Raw genomic sequence first — 22408 nt, 5'->3', positions numbered from 1 at the left:
AACCTGGGTCCAGCCCCACCTTATGACAATGGGGAAATGTTTCACTTCAATCTAAAGCTTAGTTTCAGCTAAACACAACGTTTATCTGTTCTTAAAACCTTCAAATCTCGTTTTCATATTTCATAATCTAATGTAAAAATGGGCACTAATTCTAAATTTTTTTGTAGGGCAAATTGGTGCAAAAATTCTAAGTGTGATGATCTGTCGCCCTCTGGTGGTTCAGAGGCAGTACAGCATCCAGAAAACAGCCATCCTTCTATTGTCTCCCCAAACCACTTACTAATCTATTTATATGAAGGTTATGAAAGGAGCGTATGACGCATTTCTGAATCCGTGGGATGCAGCAGGAGAACCGATCTAAAAGTACATACAAGCAAGAAAGAAAAACCACCTGGAGCAGAGGTTGTGAGTACTTTAAATCATCCCGCTTCGTTGGGAAACATGAATGACTGAGTGATCCTAATAGGCTTAATACTCATAGGCGGCACAAAGGGCTCTATTGTTGCCTGCAGATGCCCATCAGTGGTGCAGTCGCTCTTTGAAGCCCCTCCAATCGCTGCGAATAGCGCCACCGACGGAGGGCGGGGTTTGCCCCCCCCCCCCTCCGTATCTGCTCGAAGCCCCGCTCTGGCACAGCGTTCCATTGATTTACACGGAGAGAAGCCGAGCGGCGGGTTTCAAGGATCTCGCTGTGGATCGGTTGGATATCTGGGAACCTGAATGATGCGCAGCTGCAGGAGGGCACGGTTCGGACAGGTGTGAGACCTGTGGCGCTCAGAGATGAAGGTCACGCTGATATTTTAACCACGCTGTCATACGACCCCCCCCCCCCAGACCCCCGCCCCCCAGGCCTGGCACGGTGGAGCCCCACATGGATGGATCCTGCTGTAGGAGCTGTACTCATGGAATACAAAGCCTGGCTGAGTCCGCCCCTCTCCGGAAGCCTCCCCGCAGCCCTCTCCTCCTGACACAGCCTCTCCTGGTCCCTCTCGACATGAGGGTCTCTGCTCGGTGATTCGGTGGACCCTGCTTTTATCGGGCTCTTGTTCTTGTACGTAACTCACAGGATTTGTCTGCGCTCTGGGATTCCTTTGTGTCAAAGGGTTTAGCACAGGGTGCGCAAAGGGTGGCGGAGCGGGGGACTTCGTTTGCGCACAGCTGCTGTGTTTTTGTGGCCGGGTCGTGATGGCGGGTAGCCGGCCGGAGGCACAGGACCACCCGCCCGAGAACGGCTTCACCCCGCTGGAGCGCCCGGCGCCCCGGCTGCTGCCGCACATCGACGGGTGTGTGCTGCCATCTCTGGGGGGCTTCGGGAGACACCAGAAGCAGCTAGTGGTCCTGACATGGATACCCGCGCTTTTCATCGGCTTCAGCCAGTTCTCGGATCACTTCTTGCTGGCGCAGCCTAACGGGACGTGCGTGTCTCCCGCGGGTAACCACAGCAACTGGACCGGGCCACCTCTGCTTGCCAGCGGCGCGCCCGCGCTGCAGCTCCGGGCCAACGGCACCGCGGAGGAACCCGGGGACAGCGCCGGGCTGCTGTGCGCCTGCGAGGAGCGGAGGCTGGAGCTGCAAACAGGACTCCTTCAGAATGTGGTTACCAAGGTAACAGATAGATCTACGGTACAGCAGATCCCCTCTGTTCCCCATCATCACTCTCACCATCAGCGAGCATCAGTGCTGAGTGTGGAACAAACAGCTGACTGGCAGCTTACCCACTGACCTCAATATGAGACTCAGCAGCTGAAGGTTAAGAGTGTTAGTCAGGGACTTTAGCACTTAAGCAGCACGATTAATGAAATAAATATTGCAGATTGGTAAAAATCTTATCAAGCATTAGTTCTGGAAATGTACAGAACTTTGTTTTCTTTCCATCTTGTTCCACAAAGTTCACCATGTTTTACTTTTTTCTATGAGAAATCAGCACAAAGCAACACACAGTTATGAAGTGGAATGGAAACAATAAATGCTTTTAAAGTTTTTTTATAGATAAAATTGAAAAAGTGAGGCATGTTTAACACCCTTCACTCTAATACCCCTAAATAAAATCCAGTTCCCCCTATTGTAAATCCACCTTTTTCAGGGGTGCTGTTCTGTAAAATCCTCCAAGCTCTAGTGAACATTGGTTAAGCGACACACCAGACAAGCCAGGGCTGAATTTGTAAAGAAAACAATATCCCGAGCTTTCAACATCTCAGAGAACTCTGACCAAGGAATCATATGAAAACAAAAAGAAAACTCAAATGAAAAGCTACTAAAATATGGTGGTCCACCTAAACTGGCAGGCCAGACAAGGAGTACATTATTCAGAGGAACAGACAGGAGGCCATGGTAACTCTGGAGGAACTGCAGGTAACCACTGCTCACTAATTGTCCCATTTCCGCCCCCCCTTGCGCAGGGTGGCGGCTCAGCAAGTAGTTTTCTGAATTATTGTTAAACACTTTCCACACACACCCCAATCTGACTGCGGGGTTGCTGATTTCAGAGTTGTACGCAGATAAAGAACGAGCTGTGCCTCCTCATTTGAGTCCTTGGCTGTGTTTCAGATACGGAGAGCTGCAGTGGTGTGTTCACTGACCCATGAGAGGAAAACTATTGATTTCTGTCAGTGAGGACACGCTCACACTTTCCCATGTGTTAGGTTTTTGTTTGTTTGTTTTTTTTCATTCACACACACGTGTTTGTGTTTTCTCATGATTTTATAGACTTTTCTCATGATTTATATATTTCAGAACCACAGGGAAATTCGATAAGGGAGGACTGTTTTGGTTCACACTCTAAGTGTTGCATGTCATTGATGTTTACTTCCCTTTTCCTGGAGAACTTCAAACTGGCTAAAGCTTCTCCTCTCTGTCGTCTGTCTGTGTTTCAGTGGCACCTGGTGTGCGACTCGGCCTGGAAGGTTCACATAGCCAAGTTTTCCTTGCTGGTGGGCTCAATATTTGGCTACCTGGTGATGGGTGTGATGGCTGACTGGTATGCTCCACCTTCTCAGTTTAATTAAGAAGACTTTGACAATAAGATCAATGTCTTGTTTTTCTGGATCCCTTTCCCTTTTTAAAATTATTTTATTTTTAGTCATAAACACAAAGGTACGCTTAAAAAAATCTTTTTTCTTCAGGTAACCAGATTCATTTTCTCCAAACTTCTCAAGTTGTGTCTAGTCCTGAAACAACCTTGTTTTTACAGCACTGATGCTTCTGTACAAAAATAGGTTTCAATGCATAATAAAACTCAGGGAGTTGGCTTTCTAAAACAAGCTGCAACACCTGATTTACACGTGTTTTCCTGCTCACAGGTTGGCAGTGATTCAATTTACACTTGGTTTCGAACTGCATCTCCACATTAATTAATTTGAACAACTCTGTAAAAAGAAGACATGTAGAGAAGGTTGGAAAAGTTCAGATGAAAGCAACAATCAGAACAGCAGGAGACCATCCAATTTTGTTAAAAAAATAATAATTTTTCACAATCTGAAATGAACTGAAACTGAACATTTTGTGTTAGGATTACCAAAATTATCTTTGTTTGTTAAATGGCAGAATATTATGAGACATATATTTTTGTCACTTTATTCAAAGTCAGATTTGATGGAACCAGGTGATTACACCTGGAACATTTCAAAATGCCAGCTAATTTTGCTCAAAATCTTCAGGTGTCTGCTAGAAAGCGGGGAGGATAAAGAGGGAAACACAGTCGGTCCAAACACACGTCAAAGTCAACAACAGAAGACTAATGAAGACGAATTTTCGAACTTTAGAATGCTGAGCATGTCGGCTCCTGCAAGATGCCTGCTTTAAAGTGCCTGGATTTAACGTTGGCTGTGCACACTGGAGTATACTTAAAGATGTGTTTAAAAAATGCTCACACAGCTGGAAGATATCACAGATGTGTTTTCCTCTAGTCAGCAGAAACAGAGCTCTGTAATACCACCTTCACATCCTTATGTCTGATTTTTGCCAGTTTTCATCTGGGTATGACCACATGCACATGGATACTGGTACAGATGGAAGCAGGCCTGTCATCATGAGCTCATGATCACAGAAACAAAACACAGCTATTTTTTTAGCTTTAGCTCAATGCTTTGGATAAGTTTAAGGTATTTTACTGAAAAGATCACAGAGTTAGTTTTAATTTCACATTGAACCCATAGAAACTAACCTTGAAGCAAAGTGTGAGTTCACTGTTCTTAGGCCCTCTTCCAGAAGCTTCACGTAATCCTCACATAACTTACTCGGAACAATTTAAAGTGAGGACAAACTCCGAAGAAAAGCTAAACCAGCATTTTTTGCTCTAAGTTACCAGCAGATCTCCGAGTTTCACACTGACCTTGCTGTGCTGGTTCAGGTCTGCAGCCTCAGGGAGAACCTAATCTGGACCGTGGGAGGACATCAGCAACAATGAAAACAATGCAGCAGCTCTGACCTGCTGCCCTAATAACCTCATGCCCCTTTTTGAACCAGCGCACACAGCGATCTCTTTCACCTGATTTCTCCGCACTCTCCCTCACGTTTTAAACTCTTTGCTGCTCCTCTGTCTCTGTTTCCAAGGTTTGGCCGACACCCGGTGTTGATTCTCTCGGCGCTTTTCATGCTGGTGTTCGGCCTGTCTGTCGCCTTCTCTGTAAATGTCACCATGTTCAGCACCTTGCGCTTCTTTGAGGGTTTCTGCTTGGCGGGCCTCGCTCTCTCCCTCTACGTGCTCAGTAAGTACAAGCTTTCGCCTTCTGATTGTTGTCTGCCTGTTGTCCTGCTGCGGTTTGTCTGTCCCAGTTTATGCTTTGGTCAGCTATGAAACCGTGAAGGAGACAAAGGGGGAGAAAAGCTTTAGGAAAGAGACTAAAAACTCTTCGTTACACATCAATAGTTTGCATCCAATCTAGTTTAACAGTGGAACTTCAGTGATGAATGATCCTCTGTGTGAACACAGCACACCCAAGAAACAACTGTTAGGTTTTTGCAGCCTTCGCTTTTCTCTTTTTCCGGCACTGTAGATGAAGGAGGAAAAGAAAATCAGTAAAAGGTGCAATAGGGCTGGAAAATAAATCAATAACAATTCATATCGCATGATCAATATCTCTGATACCGTACAGCATTCTGGGAGATGTAGGCAGAAGAAAGACTTTAGCTGCGCAACTAGGTGAGTGGCATCAACTACTTCACTTACTCTGTGGTTACCTAGCAACAACTTGCTGGGTAATTAGTGCAGCAACAGTTTAAGGTTTCACCGCCATCCCTCATAACTGCTTAAAAATAAACAATAGCGTGGAGTGAAAACTGTGGATAAAACAGGAAATGTTACGTCACCAGTGTGACAATATTGTGGATATTTAAAACGAAAAACTGTCCAATAATTATGGATTATCGGCTGATTTGAAATGTTAGATTGTGATACATTTTTCAGCCATCTTGTCCAGCCCCAAGGGACATTTAATTTAAAGATTTTGGGTAGTTGGACAGAAAATCTTTTGAACCACAACAAATGAAACATTGACCAACATATTCAATATTCGACTTTGGTGATTGCACTCATCAAAATATAACATCTGTTCAGTTGTTGACTGCATAGCGTTTTCTTTATAACTTTGCAATTTTCTGCTTTTATTGCGTAAAGCACTTTGAACCGTCTTGCTGCTTAAATGTGTTATACAAATAAACTTGATTGATTGAAAGTCAGTAATTCCCACACTTAGCATCTGTGATGAGAGCTGCTGAAATTTTTTGAAAACAGGAGTTTCAGTCCCTTCATTTTTGTTCTGGATCTTTACACTTTCATGGCCATGCATGTCCTTTTCCATCGCTTACTGAATTCATGAGGTTTCCAACATATGCCAGGAAAAAAACAAAGATAAGACAAATGTCATTTCCTCTTTTTTTATCTAAAGTGTTTCCTTTTTCTTTTAAATGTTTTGTAAAAGGCACTCCTCAGGGCGTCAAGCTGACACCAAACTGGTGGATGACGTTTTTTTTTTTTTCCCCAGACATTGTCCTCTGCCTCCCCCGTCTCACCCTCTGTGGGCCTCTTCTCTCTTTTCAGGCCACTGTGAGATTAGTCACACATGATGCGGGAAGCTCAGGCAGGCTCGAGCTCGGGCAGTGGGGTGTCGTTTTGTCCTCCCTCAGCGGGGTTCCCTGATAAATTTCAAATGACCCCCTTCTACCTAGCAAACAAAATGAGCCGTCTGCAGAGAAACCTGTGAGGACTGGGATTTAATCTGTGATGTAAACATCAGCGAATGAAGTTCGGATAACAGCGGTGTGTGGTATTTAGAGGGAGTCCACAGATAAAGGCTTGTGGGACTTAGAAAGGATCAGTGAGATAAATAAGACAGATTATAAAATAGAAACATTTCCAGTGATGATTAACCATGAAAATGTGGGGCAGAAACTGAATTTCTGTCACCTATGTTCTCAGCTATTTAGATAAGCATCTGAGTTTGCTTTGCGTTTGCGGCTTGAATGCGAGACGTGAATGCACTTTAACTTGCAACAAAAAGGTGTTTGTGTGAGATGCTGTTGGTAGGCTGTGTGAGGTGTACATGCATACAGAAGGAGGAACAAAAACAAGCTCTGTTTACACATTATTCACAATATAAAAATAAGATATTTCTCCAACCGTCAAACCCCAATTTTACTGTCATTTTAACACAGTGAACAAATCAGAACCAGAAAGAAAATATTACTTAATATGTGGCTATTTCTGAGTACATTTTCTGCAAACATGTTAGAACTACTTAAAAATCTACATGTCTACAATAATCATAGCTATAAAAATAAATTCAATATTGTTATTTTAATAGTTCAGATCTCTATAAATTATGGAACAATGGCACACAAACATCTTGTGTACATTTTTTTTTTGTCTTAAGTTTGTTGCACAAGTTTGAATCTATTGCAATCTTGGTGTGAACACAGATTTTCAGCACAGGAAACGTACTTTTAGTTAGTCACTTCAGGAGCTTTAAAATATGCTCTAAAACTAAGCTGCCAGGTGAGTTTGGGATGATTGTCCTCCTGGAACATCCAGGTTTGTCAGAGTTTCAACCGTCAAGAATTTGTTTCAAATGTAGTGAAACATTTCTTCATTTCCTGCCCACAGTCTCGCATCATAATGCTGCCACGACCATGCAAAAAAGTCACTTTGACACCTTCAAACATTTGTCCAAACAGCTCAATCTTTGTCTCATCTTAGTGTAAAACCTTCCTTTAGAATATTTATATATATATTTTGTTCGTATAAGCAGCTGAAAATTTTAGACAATCCTAAAATTTGCAAGTTCCATATTTTGTGGTCTTTCTGCAGCCGTGATATATTTTCTTTCTGTGACGTTTTGAGTCAGATGTGGACACTGCCAGTACCATAATGATCCCACCTGCACATCAAATCTAGTTTTGCAATGGACAAATTTGAGAATATTATGCTTTAAGATTTATTTTTTTTACCTCAAGGCCATTAAATTCACTTAATTTAATGACTTAATATATTATCACTAATAATCAATTAGTTTTGTTTGCTTTGATTTTTATCTTCAACAAATGACGTTTGTCCTGCCTGAGCAAACAAACCGTTTGTAGATTCATGTTGTTATCATGATGACGGTCCGCGGAACGACTCTGCATAATTTAAAAAAAAAGTACCAAATCTATAAACCCTCTTAAGATGAAAAAATTCCCCACATTAAAGCTTAAACTCTGTATTTAATCCCCCAAAATGGTATTTAATTTAAATCTCACTGAGCTGCTGATTTAAAAGAAAACCGCCTCTCTGTCATGAAGTTGCACTGTAGCAGATCCTGAAGCACAACAGGGGCACATAAAGCCTGTTATACTGCTGAGCAACAAATACGGAAAGAGGTCACACAGAAAAAATATAGAAATAAACATGTAGGATGGATTTACTGTATTATAGATGAAGGAGGAGTATTTATGTAGCAGAAATAGCTGCTCGCCTCACGCGCTCTTTTCACCCACTGCTGCCGCTGTAAATTCGGCGCAGAACTTCTGTTTCTAAATCTCCTCTGCTCTCCATTAACCCCCTTCCTCTTCCTCATCCTGTACCAATTTATTACCTCCCACCCCACGTCTCACTCATATTAAATCTCAATGTTTGGTTATCTCTCTGCAGCACACACTGCATAATGAACTCCACTGAAGCAGTCAGACGGAGCCTCAGTTTACTCTATTAAATAATATGTGCTTGTGGTACATCTGCTTATTGAACCATTCCTGCACAGATGGAATATTTGCAATGTTGCGACATTGCAAATATTCCATCGGGATTTTTTGCTGCAACCTTCTCCTTGTTCTTTCTCTCTTTTAGCATGTGCAGCAACGTTCTAATATTCTTAGTTCTAAGATTCAAGGCAGATGGAGTTGCTTCCAAAAGTCACATGTTTAGAAAATGTAAAAATATGATCCCAAAAACTTGAGGTTGAATCTGAAAGATGCATCGTTGTTTTCAGGAACCTGCTTGTGGGTGAAAAATATTGGTTTACAATAGAAAAATATGTTCAATAAAATTTGGGCATTTTCTGCAGAAAGACCAAGCTTTATTGCCTCACTGATTCTGCATTTTCTAACATTAGGGTGAAAGGCAACAAAGCATGTGATGGAAAAACTAAAAACTAACAAAACAAAAAAACTAAACTCAGGCTACAAATAAATAAAGATCTGACTTGTGCCTTTTTCTTAAAAATTGTCCATAAAGAATAATTATTTTAAATATTCAAAGCAGTTCTGGTTCGCACACAACAGAGGGAATAATTAATCCACGAGGCATCTCCAGAGACCCTTTTACACATAAAATGGGTCAACATCCTGTAAATCAAAAGTACAGTTCTAACTCAAAGAAATTATAGGAAGCGCTTCTGAGGGTGACAAATTTCGACACTGAATCGTAGCATGCGTCTGCAATGAAGGTTTAAGTCCTGAAATCAAGAATTGTCCCTCTGCTCTCTCTGTCCTTGCCTTGCCTTGTCCTTGAGAGTTGCAGCTTATGACAAAGGCAAGGAAAGTAGAGCATGTACTAAGGTTGTGTTTCATTGAACTGAGGCGTGTGACTTCTGCTGACTAAGCTGGGTTTAAAGCTGCTGTCATGCTGTGCCCTTGTCGAATTGTCAAACGTTTCCCATCCATTCCTCTCCCTAAAGTCCCTGTCGAGGCTTCAGAAGAGGGTTTCTCCTTATACTGTTTTATCTTATATAAAAGGTTATTTATATTAAGCGCCACTATTCTCTCTATAAAGCGTGAATAGAAGTAAATTCTCTCACATTAAATTTCTCAAACCAGAGGTTTTGTTCGGCAGTGACTCTTGAAGAAATTATTTTGGGTCCTTTGCTTAAAACCTCAGAGTGATCTTGGACAAGGCCCAGATCATCTACTGTATCACAGACAGGTGAAATGGTGGATACGTCCCTCCCCATTACACGGCATTCCCTGTCTGTAGTTCTATTTTGGACGTGCCGAACATGGAACTTTATGTAACTCTGCGCCTAGAGTTCCTCCCAAAGCTACAGAGTAAAAAATTAATTTTGAGATTATTGTTTTTCATGTTTGACCTACTGCCCGATTAAACTGAGCATCCCAACAGCACATCTAGGTGCACATTTCTCTGTGACTGAGCTGTTCTGCATTAAGACAAAATAAACCACACAGTGGTTTTCATGAGAACTCATGCTGCCAGAAAGCCAATGGTCCCTTCACTTTGTTACCAGGCCTCGGGCGAGGTTAGAGAGGGAGCAGCAAAACAACACAACGTGGCTCTGTGGTAAAGCTCTCAGCTGTTTGCCTTGAAAGACAAGTCTGGTCATTAGGTCTGTGGTTTTTGTCGTCTTCTCTTTGTCTCGCGTTTTTTCACTTTGGGTTTTTTGTTCTGCAAAGCGTCTGCAAGTTTCACATGTGAAGTCAGAGGAGAAGCTGCTTGGTGAAAGGAGGAGGATGGCGATGGGGGATGGTAGATTTTTGTATTTTTTTTTAAGCGAGTGAGAGCCACTTCAGAGCGGCAGAGGAGAGGGAGGAAGGGGGGAGTGAGGGAGGATCGGCTCCTGGGGGAGTGGTGAGATAATCAGCATAAGAGGAACGGTTCTCACAGTCAGCTTCAACAAAAATAAAGACTCTGACCTGTGCGTGTTTGTGTGTGTGTCTGTGAATAGGTGGGATTCGACACCTCCTCAGAGAACTCAGCATCCTTTGTTTTGCTGCTTTTCCACCCATTAGAAGTGATGGTGCTCATTGTTTTGCCAGTACGGCTCTGTTTAAACTTGGCTTTATTGTGCGTCCTGGCTTATTCAGATACAAATGAACAGATCTCCATATGGCCATTTACAGATGCCATTCAAATTCTGTTTTCATTCATCACATTTGTTACCTGGTTTATATGCAAATAGACATGGAGCCACGTTGGCTTTCAACAATGCCTGAATAGGTCTGCTGATGTCTTTGTAAGATTGCAAACACTTCAAGTCAACCTCACTGTATTATTATTCAGATGTTAATGTGGTTAGAGTTATTTGATGCATACGTTTAGGTAAACTTTCTAATTGTTAATCTGATGTAGTTTTACAAACTTGATATGTGTAAAGGAGAATAATGTCATCTTGTTCTTTTGTTTTTTTATATGAGATCATCAAACATTGTAATATCAAACAACCTGAGTGAATAAAAAAATGCAGTTTTCAAAGGATGATTTTACTGAATAAGAGAAAAATATACATCTAAACCATCCTGCCCATATGAGAAGATAATGACTCCCTAGATAAATCATGAATTAACTGTGATTATCCAGATTTCTTCGGTTCCGTTTTACCAGCAACACCCAGGTGTGACAACTGTCAGACCTGCAGACTCAAGAAATTACTTGTTTTCACATCATGAACTGATCTAAATTCAAGAAGAGAAGAGACGCAAAGTTATTGAAACCATTAGTATTGAAAGGATTGCAAAGCAGTTTCTCTTTCCTGAGTTTATATTTGTCTGACATGTTTTTTGAAACGTGACAGATTAGGATATTTGAAATGCATAGTTTTTCTTAGAACTGCAAATGTGACTTCACAGACCTTAGCTAACGAGATGTACGTAATTTTACATCTTTGCTAACAATCATAGTTTCTACATGCCTTACAGTTTATCAAATAGAGGTTTCTCATCACACCTCACATCTGTTTCTTGGCTCTTCTGTCTGAATAGATTCTGTAGGCGTCGGTCTGCCCCTGGGCATAATTAAGCTGGATTTGACATTATTTTAAGATTCAGGTCCCATCTTCTGAGCCAAATGGAGGTTTGACCTTTAAGCTTTATGTGATAGAGATATAGAAGATTTTTTTTTTTAAAAGTTGTTAGCCCATGTTAAGCCTTTAGTTTTTCAGTATTGGATAAAAAAAATGCACCAATCAATCAACCTGCAATCAAAGCTGGCTATTGATCGGAGTTTTACCCGTAATCAACAATGTTGGAAAAAAAAAAAAATCTGATGTTTCGAACATGTTCATCAAATGCATCAAAACTTAAATTTCTGACACTTTTTCTGACATCATCAAGCGGCTTGTTCTTTGGTGCACTCCCTTCTCATTTTAGTAACAATCTGAAAAAGGTTGGAGACATTTGCACGACTACTACCTCAAGGTGAGATAACAGGGAAACGAATTTGCATAATGCTCTTACTAATTCTAATACCTATTTACATTCCGCCCTCCTTTGCTTCCCTCCCATTTTTCAATCATATTTTCAATAACAATCAAAGACGGTACATGCTACTCAGAGTCCCTCCTTCCTTTATCCTCACACTCCCACAATGGTCACCTTCAGAAACGACGTCACCATATGGACCCAGCCATCTGGAGTGTAAGACGCTGCCGGCAGTAAGAATGGGAACTTGAGCCTCTTCTGGGGAAATGGGAATACTGAAGAGATAAGATACCTAAAAAGCTTTCACTTTGGCATTAAATTGTCAAATAATTTCGAGGATACACTTAAGACCAGCTCACTGCTAGACAAAGACTAATCTTAAACCATTGAATCCTCTGCTTTTAGTGACATATCCTCAATCGCATCCCATTCATACCTGATTAACTCTCCTCTGTGGCTGCCACAACATAATGAGTCTAAATATTCAGATAAAATCTTCCTTTCTTTCTGCTCTGCCTCTTTATTTAGGAATCGAGCTTTGCTTGCCAGGCTGGCGCTTTTCCATGACCATGGTGGCCAGTTTTCTGAAGGTGGGCGGGCAGCTACTGATGCCAGGGGTTGCCACTCTGTGCCGCCATTGGCCGAATGGGGATGACTGGCAGGTGCTGCAGATCGTGATCATCAGCCCTTTTGTTCTGATGCTGCCATACGTCTGGTGAGTCCCACCCTCTGAAGACATCCATCCAGGGTTTCTCACACTGAGCCAGGCAACGGCTTGTACAGTACACACACTACACAGTACGGAGCAGTCAACACCCAAACAAAGCTCTCTTTCTCCTGCTGTTTTCTTCTTCATTCTTTCTGTCTTGCTCTTACAGCACAGTCTGTTCTCCTCTTCTGTCTTTCTGAGGGTGCAAATGCCAAAGCACTGGAGGACATTTATAACCGTTTGGAGCACATATAAATCACTCTTTCATTCCTGTTTAGCACTGGTCCAAAAACAGCAACAAAACACATGGCTTAATTAGAAATAGAGTAATGAGTTTTGGTATTAAGCGTTTACAAAATTTGCAAAAATCAAAAATATAACTTCCATAGAGCTCAGGTGTATTCTGGCAAAGGAACACTGTTGCGCCAATAGCCATTCATTAATTGCATTTTAATGTAAAAATTGTTCCCCATGGAACAAAACCAGAAATGTTATTTTATTTAGCAGGTTTTACTTTCTTCTGTTATTTTGGGTCAAATCATTTCCTAATTCCTGAAAAGAAGGAAGTTAGGTAGCATCTAACTTTCTTCTAAAGTTTTCTCAAAATTCTTATCCCTGCTTTTTTTTTCTCATTAAAAAACATTTTCTGTTGGATTTCTTATGTCTGTTGCAATTTCTAGTGAGCTTTTCATCCCACAGCTTTAGAAATGTCATCTATGGCTGAATAAGTCATACATAAAAGTAGCAACATCAGTTAAACTCCAGGACACGCAACATTTCCAACTCAAACTTTTAGGGTTGTTGTGGTTGTGGCTTGTTTTCTTTCTTCTGATTTAAGAAGTTGTTCTGTGAGATTCTATTCAGCCCACTCCACAGAAAAGGTTTTTTTTTTTTTAATTGCACAGCTGCTTCTACTTTCTTTCATAGTCCTGGGATTAAATAAATTCCAAAAGAATGAACATAAAGGGATACATTCATTTTTGGTGTTCAGGCAGGAGCTGCACCAACACATTTCAAAGAGTCTAAGTTTACCCCACATCTTCTAAATCTGCAGGATTTTCCCCGAATCGCTACGCTGGTTGCTGGCCACCCAGCACTACAAACGGTCCAAAGCCATGATGCTGCGCATCGCCAGGAAAAACCAGGTTGACATGACAACAGAGGCCAGTGGAGTTCTTGCAGGTGAAGACAAATTTAGCAGATGAAAGCTCTCAAATCCATTTTACTGCCAAATGTACTTTCGGTTGCTTCACTCAAATCTTTATACAAGTTATTTTACACCATCGCCTTCAGCTTGTGATGCTGCTCTCACTAGCAGATGTACATTTGTTTCCAGATAGTCAGGATTTGTAAGTTTACACTGCCGGTGACAATTAATTTCACAATTTCTGACAAAGTGTCTTGATTTTATCCAAGTAATATGATAAAAACAATCTTTTTCTTTGAACAGACACACATTCATCTCTTGTATGAGTGTAATTTTTTCTCAGTGACCAAGAAGATAGATCAAGACACCGTGGCATGTTAGCTTCTCTGTGCTCAAAAGGACCTTTAGCATAAGATCCCTTATTACAGCATGAAAGGAAATAAAGATCTCAAGGTGTACATTTCATGTTTCCTACCAGAGCTGGAACAGGAGCTACACAAGAAACCCCAGAGGAGCTGCATTGTCAAGATGATGAGCACCAGGAACCTGTGGAAAAACATTGTGGTGCTATGTGTGAACTCGTAAGTGTGTTGTGGTTGCCTTTGAACACTTCTTTTGCTCATCATAGCCAGCATCCGTTACGTTGACAGCATGAATTACTTCATCCACAGACAGGCTCAAAGAATGTGGGTCTAAATCCTCTCAGGCCCCGTGGCAGGCACACGTCTCCTGTCTACAGCTGCGTTCTCACTTTGTATTTGTGCAGCCTGACAGGTTATGGGATCCACCACTGCTTCGCCCGCAGTATGATGGACCCGGAGGCCCAGCCCACGGCTTTGTGCCACACAGACTACTACACCATGGCTGGCATCGCCGTGGCCACATGCCTGGCTCTTTGCCCTGCAGTGGGACTGATGGGTCGGCGTGGAGGACTGCTCACCTTCATGATCATAACAGCTCTGGCATCCCTACTGCAGCTGGGTCTGCTCAACTGTGAGTACCCACTTACCCCTAGACATGGCACTTTGAAGTTGCTTTGGAAACTGTGCTGTTGGCATTGACTTGTTTTGTAGATAAAAGGCAGAACCAGCTGTAATGTGATCAAATCAGATTTCATCAGTCAACAATTGCACTTTTTGTCTGGGAATGAAGATATGCTTTGTAGCATGTCCTCTATTTTTACCAATTTAAATGTCATAGTCCGATTGATGCTCAATAGAAAATTAATCTTGGTGTGGACTGAGGACTTGAAGTACCATAAATCTCTTAAATCTGCGACCAAATTCAAGTTGCACTATTATTGCTTTTAAAAGTTTTATCCAGAACTCATTTGGTGTCACAAAAAATCTCAGCCAGTCATTTGGCAGAACTTACAAGTTACTTTTTGAATTGACTAAGGTACCTTGATGGAAGTACAGGCTACTTCACAGAACCTACAAGTCAAAGTACAGCATTCTGCTGGTACTTACAAGTTACGTTTCAGGGAGTTGCAGGTCACTTCATATGCAAGTTACATCCTGGAATGTGCAAGTTACACTGCCACAACATATGAGTTACTTTGCTGGATATCGCAGACGAGTTTCCAAGAATGAGAATGAGTTACAAGTTGCTTTCTGTGAACTTACATGTATCTTATAATGATAGTTACAAAGTGATTTGTAATGAAGGTTAGTTTCGAAAGTAAAATGAAAGTTTTGGAAAATACCTTGTAGTTTCTGGGAAATAATTGTGGGATTCAAATGGCTCCATTGTGTATTCCTATCGAAGAATATGTTTATGATCAGTTCAGCAAGTAAAAAGTCCTCCAGCTGTAACCCCCCTCCTCCCCCCCAAGTAACAACTTTTTTTATATGTTGCCCATTTTATTTAATTATTTTGTAGTGCAAGCAAAATCAAATTTTAAATTAAGCTAGTTAGCCAGACATGCTGACATTTACACCTCTAAACTGATCCTTCATAAATTACTTTTTTTGTTGTTGTTTGAACAGGCAATTTTAGTCGATATTGTATTTCTAGATCACTTAAACACACATGGATAAAATTATGCTTATATATTTTTAATAATAAATCTAAGTATTAAATCTTATGTTGGACAGACAGTTGGTTATTCAGCACACCTTGCAGGCAGTTCCTGAGTCATTGAAACAGCACAGACTGCAGTTTAACCATCATTCTGCATTTCTGACCTACATGTGCAGTAGTCATTATTTATTGGTCCTGTTCAGAGTTCTCCTAAGGGCTTTGTTTTAGTTTTTTTTTTTTTTTTCTTGTTTTTAGTCAGCACTGTTCTACCATTTGTGCTTACTAATGAATTGCTCTCCTTTCTTTTCCATTTTTCAATGCCCACTAATGGACTCCAGTAATTGGAAAGTACAGCCTCCGCCATGACACAGGTACAGCTGCTGCTTCAGTTCAATTTTGACCTAGAATGCTTTCCTCATCAGGTCTTTTTTACTTTACTGACATCATCTTACCTTTTTTTTTTTTTTTTGGACAGTTCTACGAGACACACTGAACAGAAAATTCTCAGTGGCCTTCTCCATCATCGGCATGTTCTCTTCTCATGCCGTCAGCACTCTCAGTATTTTCTTTTGTGCTGAAATCACTCCCACTGTCATCAGGTGAGTCCTAACAGAGATGTTTTTTGCTGTTATAGTTTAAACCAACAACATGAATTAATTGCAAGTGGTATAACAGTAAAATTGTATTACATTGTCCTTATCACAGTACATTTTATGAAGAGCAACAGCTCTCTCTTGTGGTGACAAGAAGCAAGTAATATTTGGTGACCTCAAGATATTTTATGACTTTGCACTTTGCATAGATATCGACCTCAGCATGCAGCTTTACTTTGTAGGTAAAATTAGCAAAGATGAAAAAATGTAAACATTTGACATGCTTTACAAAACAAGAGAATCTCAGAAGAGTTTTCAAATGAATTGGAGTTTTTTTTTGCCTCCCCAGTAATTTGTAATCTAAACAACAAGTGTAATCTAAACAAAATAGATTACAAATGTTCAGTTCTTGCTCGTCAGGTTGAGATCTGATTTCTATGATTTCAAAAAACAGTTCTCATCTCAGAGCCATATTTTATGGTCATCACAGGAGCCCATTAAGACCTTAAAGTAGTTTGTAGGAATGAAATGCTCACAGTATTTAATAAAAATACCAGTTCATTTGTGTCATGCTATTTATTTAACCCTTTTAAATAAGACTGTGGAACATAGTCTAATTGCTTTTACACATTTATTATAAAAGAGGGTTTGGAGATGAACTTCTGCATACTCCTTTATGGGCACTATTTGTAAAGTAAATGCAAATGTCAAGTCCACCTCATCTTACTAAGAGTGTTGGATGCTGCTACTTTAATATGCACATTGTGACCATCATAACAGATTTTTTTATTATTATTATTATAAATATGTCAGCTATGTTTGTTTGAATATAAATTTTGTCTGCTGTTGTATCAGAACATGAGTAGGCCAAGTGAGTTTGATTTTCGCTTTGCACAGGGGTGGAGGTCTGGGCCTCGTCCTGGCTAGTGCAGGCTTCGGGATGCTAACCGCCCCAATCATGGAGCTGCACAACCAAAAGGGCTACTTCCTGCATCACGTGATCTTCGCCTGCTGCACGCTGCTGTGTATCATCTGCCTGCTGCTGCTGCCAGAGCCGCGGGGTCAGCCGCTGCCAGAGAGCCTCGCCGACGGAGAGACCTTCACCCGTCAGACCCTGCTTCATCCTGGGGAGCAGCATCTCCTCCTTGTCAAGTACGAAAGGGACTACTCGCGTGTTCACGACACGCCCTTACATCTCACAGCCACAGGGGGCGCTACGGCAGCAGTAGCCACCGCTCTGGCAGCGGTACCTGCTTCCTATGCTCTCGCAACCGGTGGTGAGGTGATTGGCAACTGTGCCATAGCCAACGGGGTATGAACATCACAGCAATAGTCTTCTACTGTGCAAATAACTGATGCAGCGATAACCAGATCCAAGATGTGATCAAATGTTTTAGGAGAAAAGGAACAAAAGTGTTCGGACAAACCAGATGAACTGCTAAGCTGTAGTGAGGTTTGAGATGATGACAATGTCAGCAAGCCTGTGTAACGTTTAGTGACAATGATTCATTCAGGAGTTGCCAAAAAATATTGTGTGGACCTGGTTTATCTGAAGTCAGAATGTGACGATGGTGATTTTTCTGCACTGCTTAAAGTAAATGAATGCAGGGAAGCAAACCAATGGCAGATTAACTTTGTGACTTCTGTGTTTGTAGATTTGACTTGTTGAAACAGGCCAATTGTGGATCATTTGAGTGGGCCCGAATAGTTCTTGGTGTGGAAAACTATATGGTTCAACTTCTGGTTTTGGTTTTTTGGTGAACTTAGATGTTTAAAGATAACCTAAGCAAATACAAAAAAAAGGTGGTTTTCATGTAATAATTTCATTTAGCAAGTGAAAAAAAGTAAATCAACCCAACTTGGAAAAACCCAACTCTGTGTTGTCCTGCGACAGACTGGCGACCTGTCCAGGGTGTACCCCGCCTCTCACCCGAAACGTTCGCTGGAGATAGGCACCGGCACCCCTCCCAACCTGAGTAGGGACAAGGGTGTACAGAATGGATGTAACATATGTTGGTGTGGAGGAATTTTGGTCCGCATTTCTCTGCAGAATAGCTTTGGTTCATCCAAACTGGATAGTTTTCGATCTTGAGAGGCCTATTTAAAGTCATACCACTGAATCTCAGCTGGATCCCAATCTAGATTTTGAACAGGCCAGTAGAACGCCTTAATTTGTGTTGGCTGAACATCTGTTGCTGACATTAAATGTCAGATGTCAGTATTCATGGTCCCATCAATGCAGTCTGGTGGGATAGTAAAGATGTTTTATTTTGGGAGTATGGGATGGGATTTTGAGGTATTTTTGCTCACCAGTGGGAACTCTTCCATTGGTGTCTCTTTTACTCAGCCTCCTTTTAAATGTTGCATGATGAACACAAAGGTCTGCAGTGCTTCCAGATGTTCTGGGTTCTTTTGTGACCTGGTTGAGCTGCTCTGTGTGATTCTGGTTCACCGATGTTCATTGTTCTCTCCATTTGTGGACAATATGGTTACTTGGTGTCATAAAACCTTAGAAATGGTTTCATCACCCATTCCAAACCCATAGGTGTCAATCTGATCATAAATTTCTGTAGATCAATTCAATGTGTGTGTGTTTTTTTTTTTTTTTTTTTTAGATAATTTAACATTTTTCATGCTTTTAAACTTCCCCTAAAGGAATTTCTTGATTCTACTGGTCTGAAGCTAATCAGGCTTGATGAAATTGAACTCAACTTTCAGAAAATGTATTTGATCATAGCGAAGTCATTATTTAAAAAGAAGAAAGGGACTGGTGCGCCCTAAATATATGAAATAATTTGAAAAGTGTGTTTTACTCAGGTTATCTTTGACGTAAAACTTGTTTTATGGTTTTAGTATAACAAGTGTGACAAACAAAAGCAAAAACAGAAGAAATCTGTAAGGGGGCAAAGAGTTTCTCACATTATTTTGCACTAAATGTCAAAGACACAATCAAGTGTTTGTGAATTTTTAGCCAATATGTTGGAAATATAGGCTTAATCCACTATAATTATTATTATTTTTTTTTGCATGAAAGGGCACAAATGGTTTTAATAGTTTTACATGTACGTTTTCTCCCCTTCTCGTGTCCACTAATGGAAGTCCATTTGTGGCACTTTATCCTCAGAGATGCGGTCGGCGTAGACGCCGATCTTTAAATAAAGACTAACACTGTCAGGGGGACATATGACGGCTGTCGGACGTTACAAACAGCCGGAGACCACGGCAGACTTCTACGTGTAGCCTTTTGAGACTTGATGACGAGACAAATCTGAGAGCTGAACGGATATTAGGGCGGTGTACTGCTGTATGTCTAAATGATGTATCTCAGCATTTCAATGGCTTTATCTCATTGGCTGTGTGTGTGTTTTTTTTTTTTTTTTTTTTTTACAGATTTAAGATGAAATGTAACTGAAGAAATCCAGTATTTATTTTCTAATGATGCCAAGGGCCAACTTGTTGCTTGAATTACCTCTTTCATTAGCAAATATTTCCGCTCCAATTGTCACTGTTTCTTCTATGTATTTTAGTACTGTTATAATCTTGCCATTTCCATGTTTAACATTAGTCAGAAAGCACAATAAAATACTGTTTTGTTTTTTAATTAAACACGTGTGACGATTAGAGTACAGCAGTGTAGGTAGAACTGGCCTAGTTGTAACTGTGAACATTTATACTATGTGAATACCGAGTAGGATTTGTACATGTGCCATTCATTCATAATGTATGGATCTTGATCTTCACATGTTTAGAAGCACATCAACTAGATGAACCAGCCTACTAATCCAAACAATTATTCCAACCATATTAGTCTTGTATGGGTTTACTGGTTTGTATGTTTAACAGGTAAAGCAATGAAAAACAAAAAAAAAAAACTAAACAAAAAAAACTCAGTCTCTAATGCTGTTTTCTAAGTGTTATTTTTTTAATAAGATGCATTTGTACAAAAAGCCGTAGGCCTACATGTTTTGATAATAAACCACTTAATTTATTATGTCAATAAAAGAACAGTGGATGTGACTGCCTCTGTGTCTGTTTTGTTTTGGGAGTTTGGTTGCAGGACAATGAAAAGAATAAGCAGGTGTTGATGTAAGGAAAGTAAATGTCTTAAAGGGGTGACGTGCTTCTAAAAGTTCTCAGGGTGAAGCTCCAGCTCCTTTTTGATCCGGTTTTCCACCAACAAACTCAGGCTGGAGTCTGTCATCGGAAGACTGTAACTCACAAAAACTTGCTTTTTGGTCCTCTTTGCTGTGAAGAAAAAGTAGAAAGATATTTGTTCACTTGGTTCATTAGACAAAACTCACTGGCTAATGTTCAAAAATAATACATGAACTGTGTATGTGAGGGAAGAAAGCATTTGGAAGTTAGAGGGAGTTTTTTAAGCAACTTATGCTTAGAGCTGTGGTAATTAAAAACATGACTTAAAAATATGGTGGGAGTTTAACCTGAGAAATCAGGTTATACAGTAAGGTATACTCTATAAAATTATTGACATACAAAGGGTTGATCCTAATAAAGACAGGGGATTTTGAGTATTTCTTTGTTGCAACATTGCTTCTGTTGCAATTAATCTTGTACAATTGGAATGCCTGCTTATTGCAAAATGCATTTGTAGTTTCAGCAGCAAAGCTTGTGAGTTGCACAAAAAAGATTGCTAAAGTTACTGAAGTTTGAGGAAACAAAAAATATTAACAATTCATTAATTCAACAAGCAAGGGGTTTGGAAATTTCTTTCAGCATCTTGCGGTCTGCTTTCAGGGTGATATTGATTAAACAATCAGGCCTGGGCATGCTGGCAGTGGTTTTGAATTTTCAAAACTTTAAGACTATTTTGCCTACAACTTAATGAATGATCTAAAAGTCTTCTGAAACCTCTTAATTTTTTTTTTTTTTTACCAACCTCAGGCTATTACAATCTTTTTTCTGAAGGCTTCAGACAGCTCTTATGATTTCACTTCCACAGTCAGAAAAACACCAAACTAGTTGGTTTAAACAGGGCAAACCTCCTTCAAAATGATGAGTAACGATGATGTCAACATGTGCACCTAATTTGATGCTTGTGTGCAATTTTTGCAATATAAAGAGAACAAACAGTGGGTCTTTATTATATCACTCACCAGAAACTGCAATGTTTTTGTTATGCTTTATGCATTTGTTAGTTCATACTATTTACCTGTATTACTTGGATGTATTAGTGTTAATTTTGATATTTGTTATCTATATGTAACATATGACGGAAAAGCAAAAGCTGGTACTATCACTGCTGTTATACAACAGGCAAACTAGTATTTATTCCTCAGGTTGCATCAGCATCAATGTCAATATCACTTTCAGCTTCGAAAGAACTTGAAACATCAAATGCTGCTAAGTTTAATTTCAACAATTTTCAAAGCACAGTAAAAGGCATTATCAAAATCTGTGCATCCAGCCAAAAGTAGCTGAAAAATACACAATCGTCAGTGCAGATGAAGATCTACAAGCTTTAACTCTCAGACTTATAACACCCGAGTACAGAAACATTGTGATAAAACATTAAATTAATACTATACATTACCTAGCCTCTGTGCCAAAGAGTTTGCTGCAGTATTTGACGGATCTCCCATCACCAATGTAGATAACGGCATCGAATCCTGAAAAACCATAAAAAATAAATAAATAAATAAAAAAAACATGAAGTGAACTCGGAAAACATCAATGAGAAGCGGAAACACAGATGCTGAATTAACCCATTTACTCACATATTTGCTGCTCATTGAAACCGCTAGGTTGGATAGAGCAGGAGCCGAACCGACCCAAAGGAAAAAGCCTTCGTTAAACTTCATCACGTGGAAGTGGACGACCTGCTCCAGAATCTTCTCGGAGAAATTATGCACCGAAATTCCCCCGAAGTCCGTACCGTTCAGCATTTCGGTCATTTTGACGCACTTTGTAATGCTAACATTGGAAAATGACGACCCGTGTGAAACAACAGGAGCTACTTCCTGGTTACAGTGGGGAAATGGCAGACCAAACCAATCGATTTTAGATGCAACGGGCTAGCTCCGGTGTTCTGTTACCCATTAATCCGCCCTGCCTTGGGAAAATCTGACGAGGTAGCACATATACTCAGAACACCGGCACAAACTGCAACAAATAAAAATAATTACTTTTGGAAAATATTACAATGAAATGTTGAATGTGCATACATTACACATTTAGGCAATTAAAAAATATATTATTTAACTTATGGTCCTTAATTTATCCTAAAAGTCTCGTTTGCTTTTGCAGAACATATTTTTTATTTCAAAATCAGCAACAGACCAACCTTTTGGCAAAAAA

The 22408-nt window shown here is 40.3% G+C and overlaps 2 protein-coding genes across 2 annotated transcripts; one reads left to right on the top strand and one right to left on the bottom strand.

Moving 5' to 3' along the window:
• The first annotated feature begins 260 nt into the window (after window positions 1–260).
• On the top strand, window positions 261–18792 carry slc22a23 (solute carrier family 22 member 23). The gene is made up of 10 exons (XM_015040694.1): window positions 261–1605; window positions 2874–2977; window positions 4552–4706; window positions 12151–12337; window positions 13386–13513; window positions 13957–14059; window positions 14245–14471; window positions 15839–15871; window positions 15976–16099; window positions 16991–18792. The coding sequence occupies exons 1-10, from the start codon at window positions 1186–1188 to the stop codon at window positions 17409–17411; spliced, it is 1902 nt and encodes a 633-aa protein (XP_014896180.1). The 5' UTR covers window positions 261–1185; the 3' UTR covers window positions 17412–18792.
• A 665-nt stretch (window positions 18793–19457) lies between these two features.
• On the bottom strand, window positions 19458–22250 carry psmg4 (proteasome (prosome, macropain) assembly chaperone 4). The gene is made up of 3 exons (XM_015040693.1): window positions 21829–22250; window positions 21645–21720; window positions 19458–20338 (listed from the first exon to the last, which is right to left on the bottom strand). Exons 1-3 carry the CDS (start codon window positions 22003–22005, stop codon window positions 20217–20219), a joined length of 375 nt encoding a protein of 124 aa, XP_014896179.1. The 5' UTR covers window positions 22006–22250; the 3' UTR covers window positions 19458–20216.
• Window positions 22251–22408: the final 158 nt, after the last annotated feature.

This window comes from Poecilia latipinna, unplaced genomic scaffold, assembly GCF_001443285.1.
Source record: "Poecilia latipinna isolate Pla-1442-1.1 unplaced genomic scaffold, P_latipinna-1.0 Scaffold522, whole genome shotgun sequence".
NCBI lineage: Eukaryota > Metazoa > Chordata > Actinopteri > Cyprinodontiformes > Poeciliidae > Poecilia > Poecilia latipinna.
The sequence above is the reverse complement of the archived record's forward strand: the minus strand, read 5'-3'. Positions and strand labels throughout refer to the sequence as shown.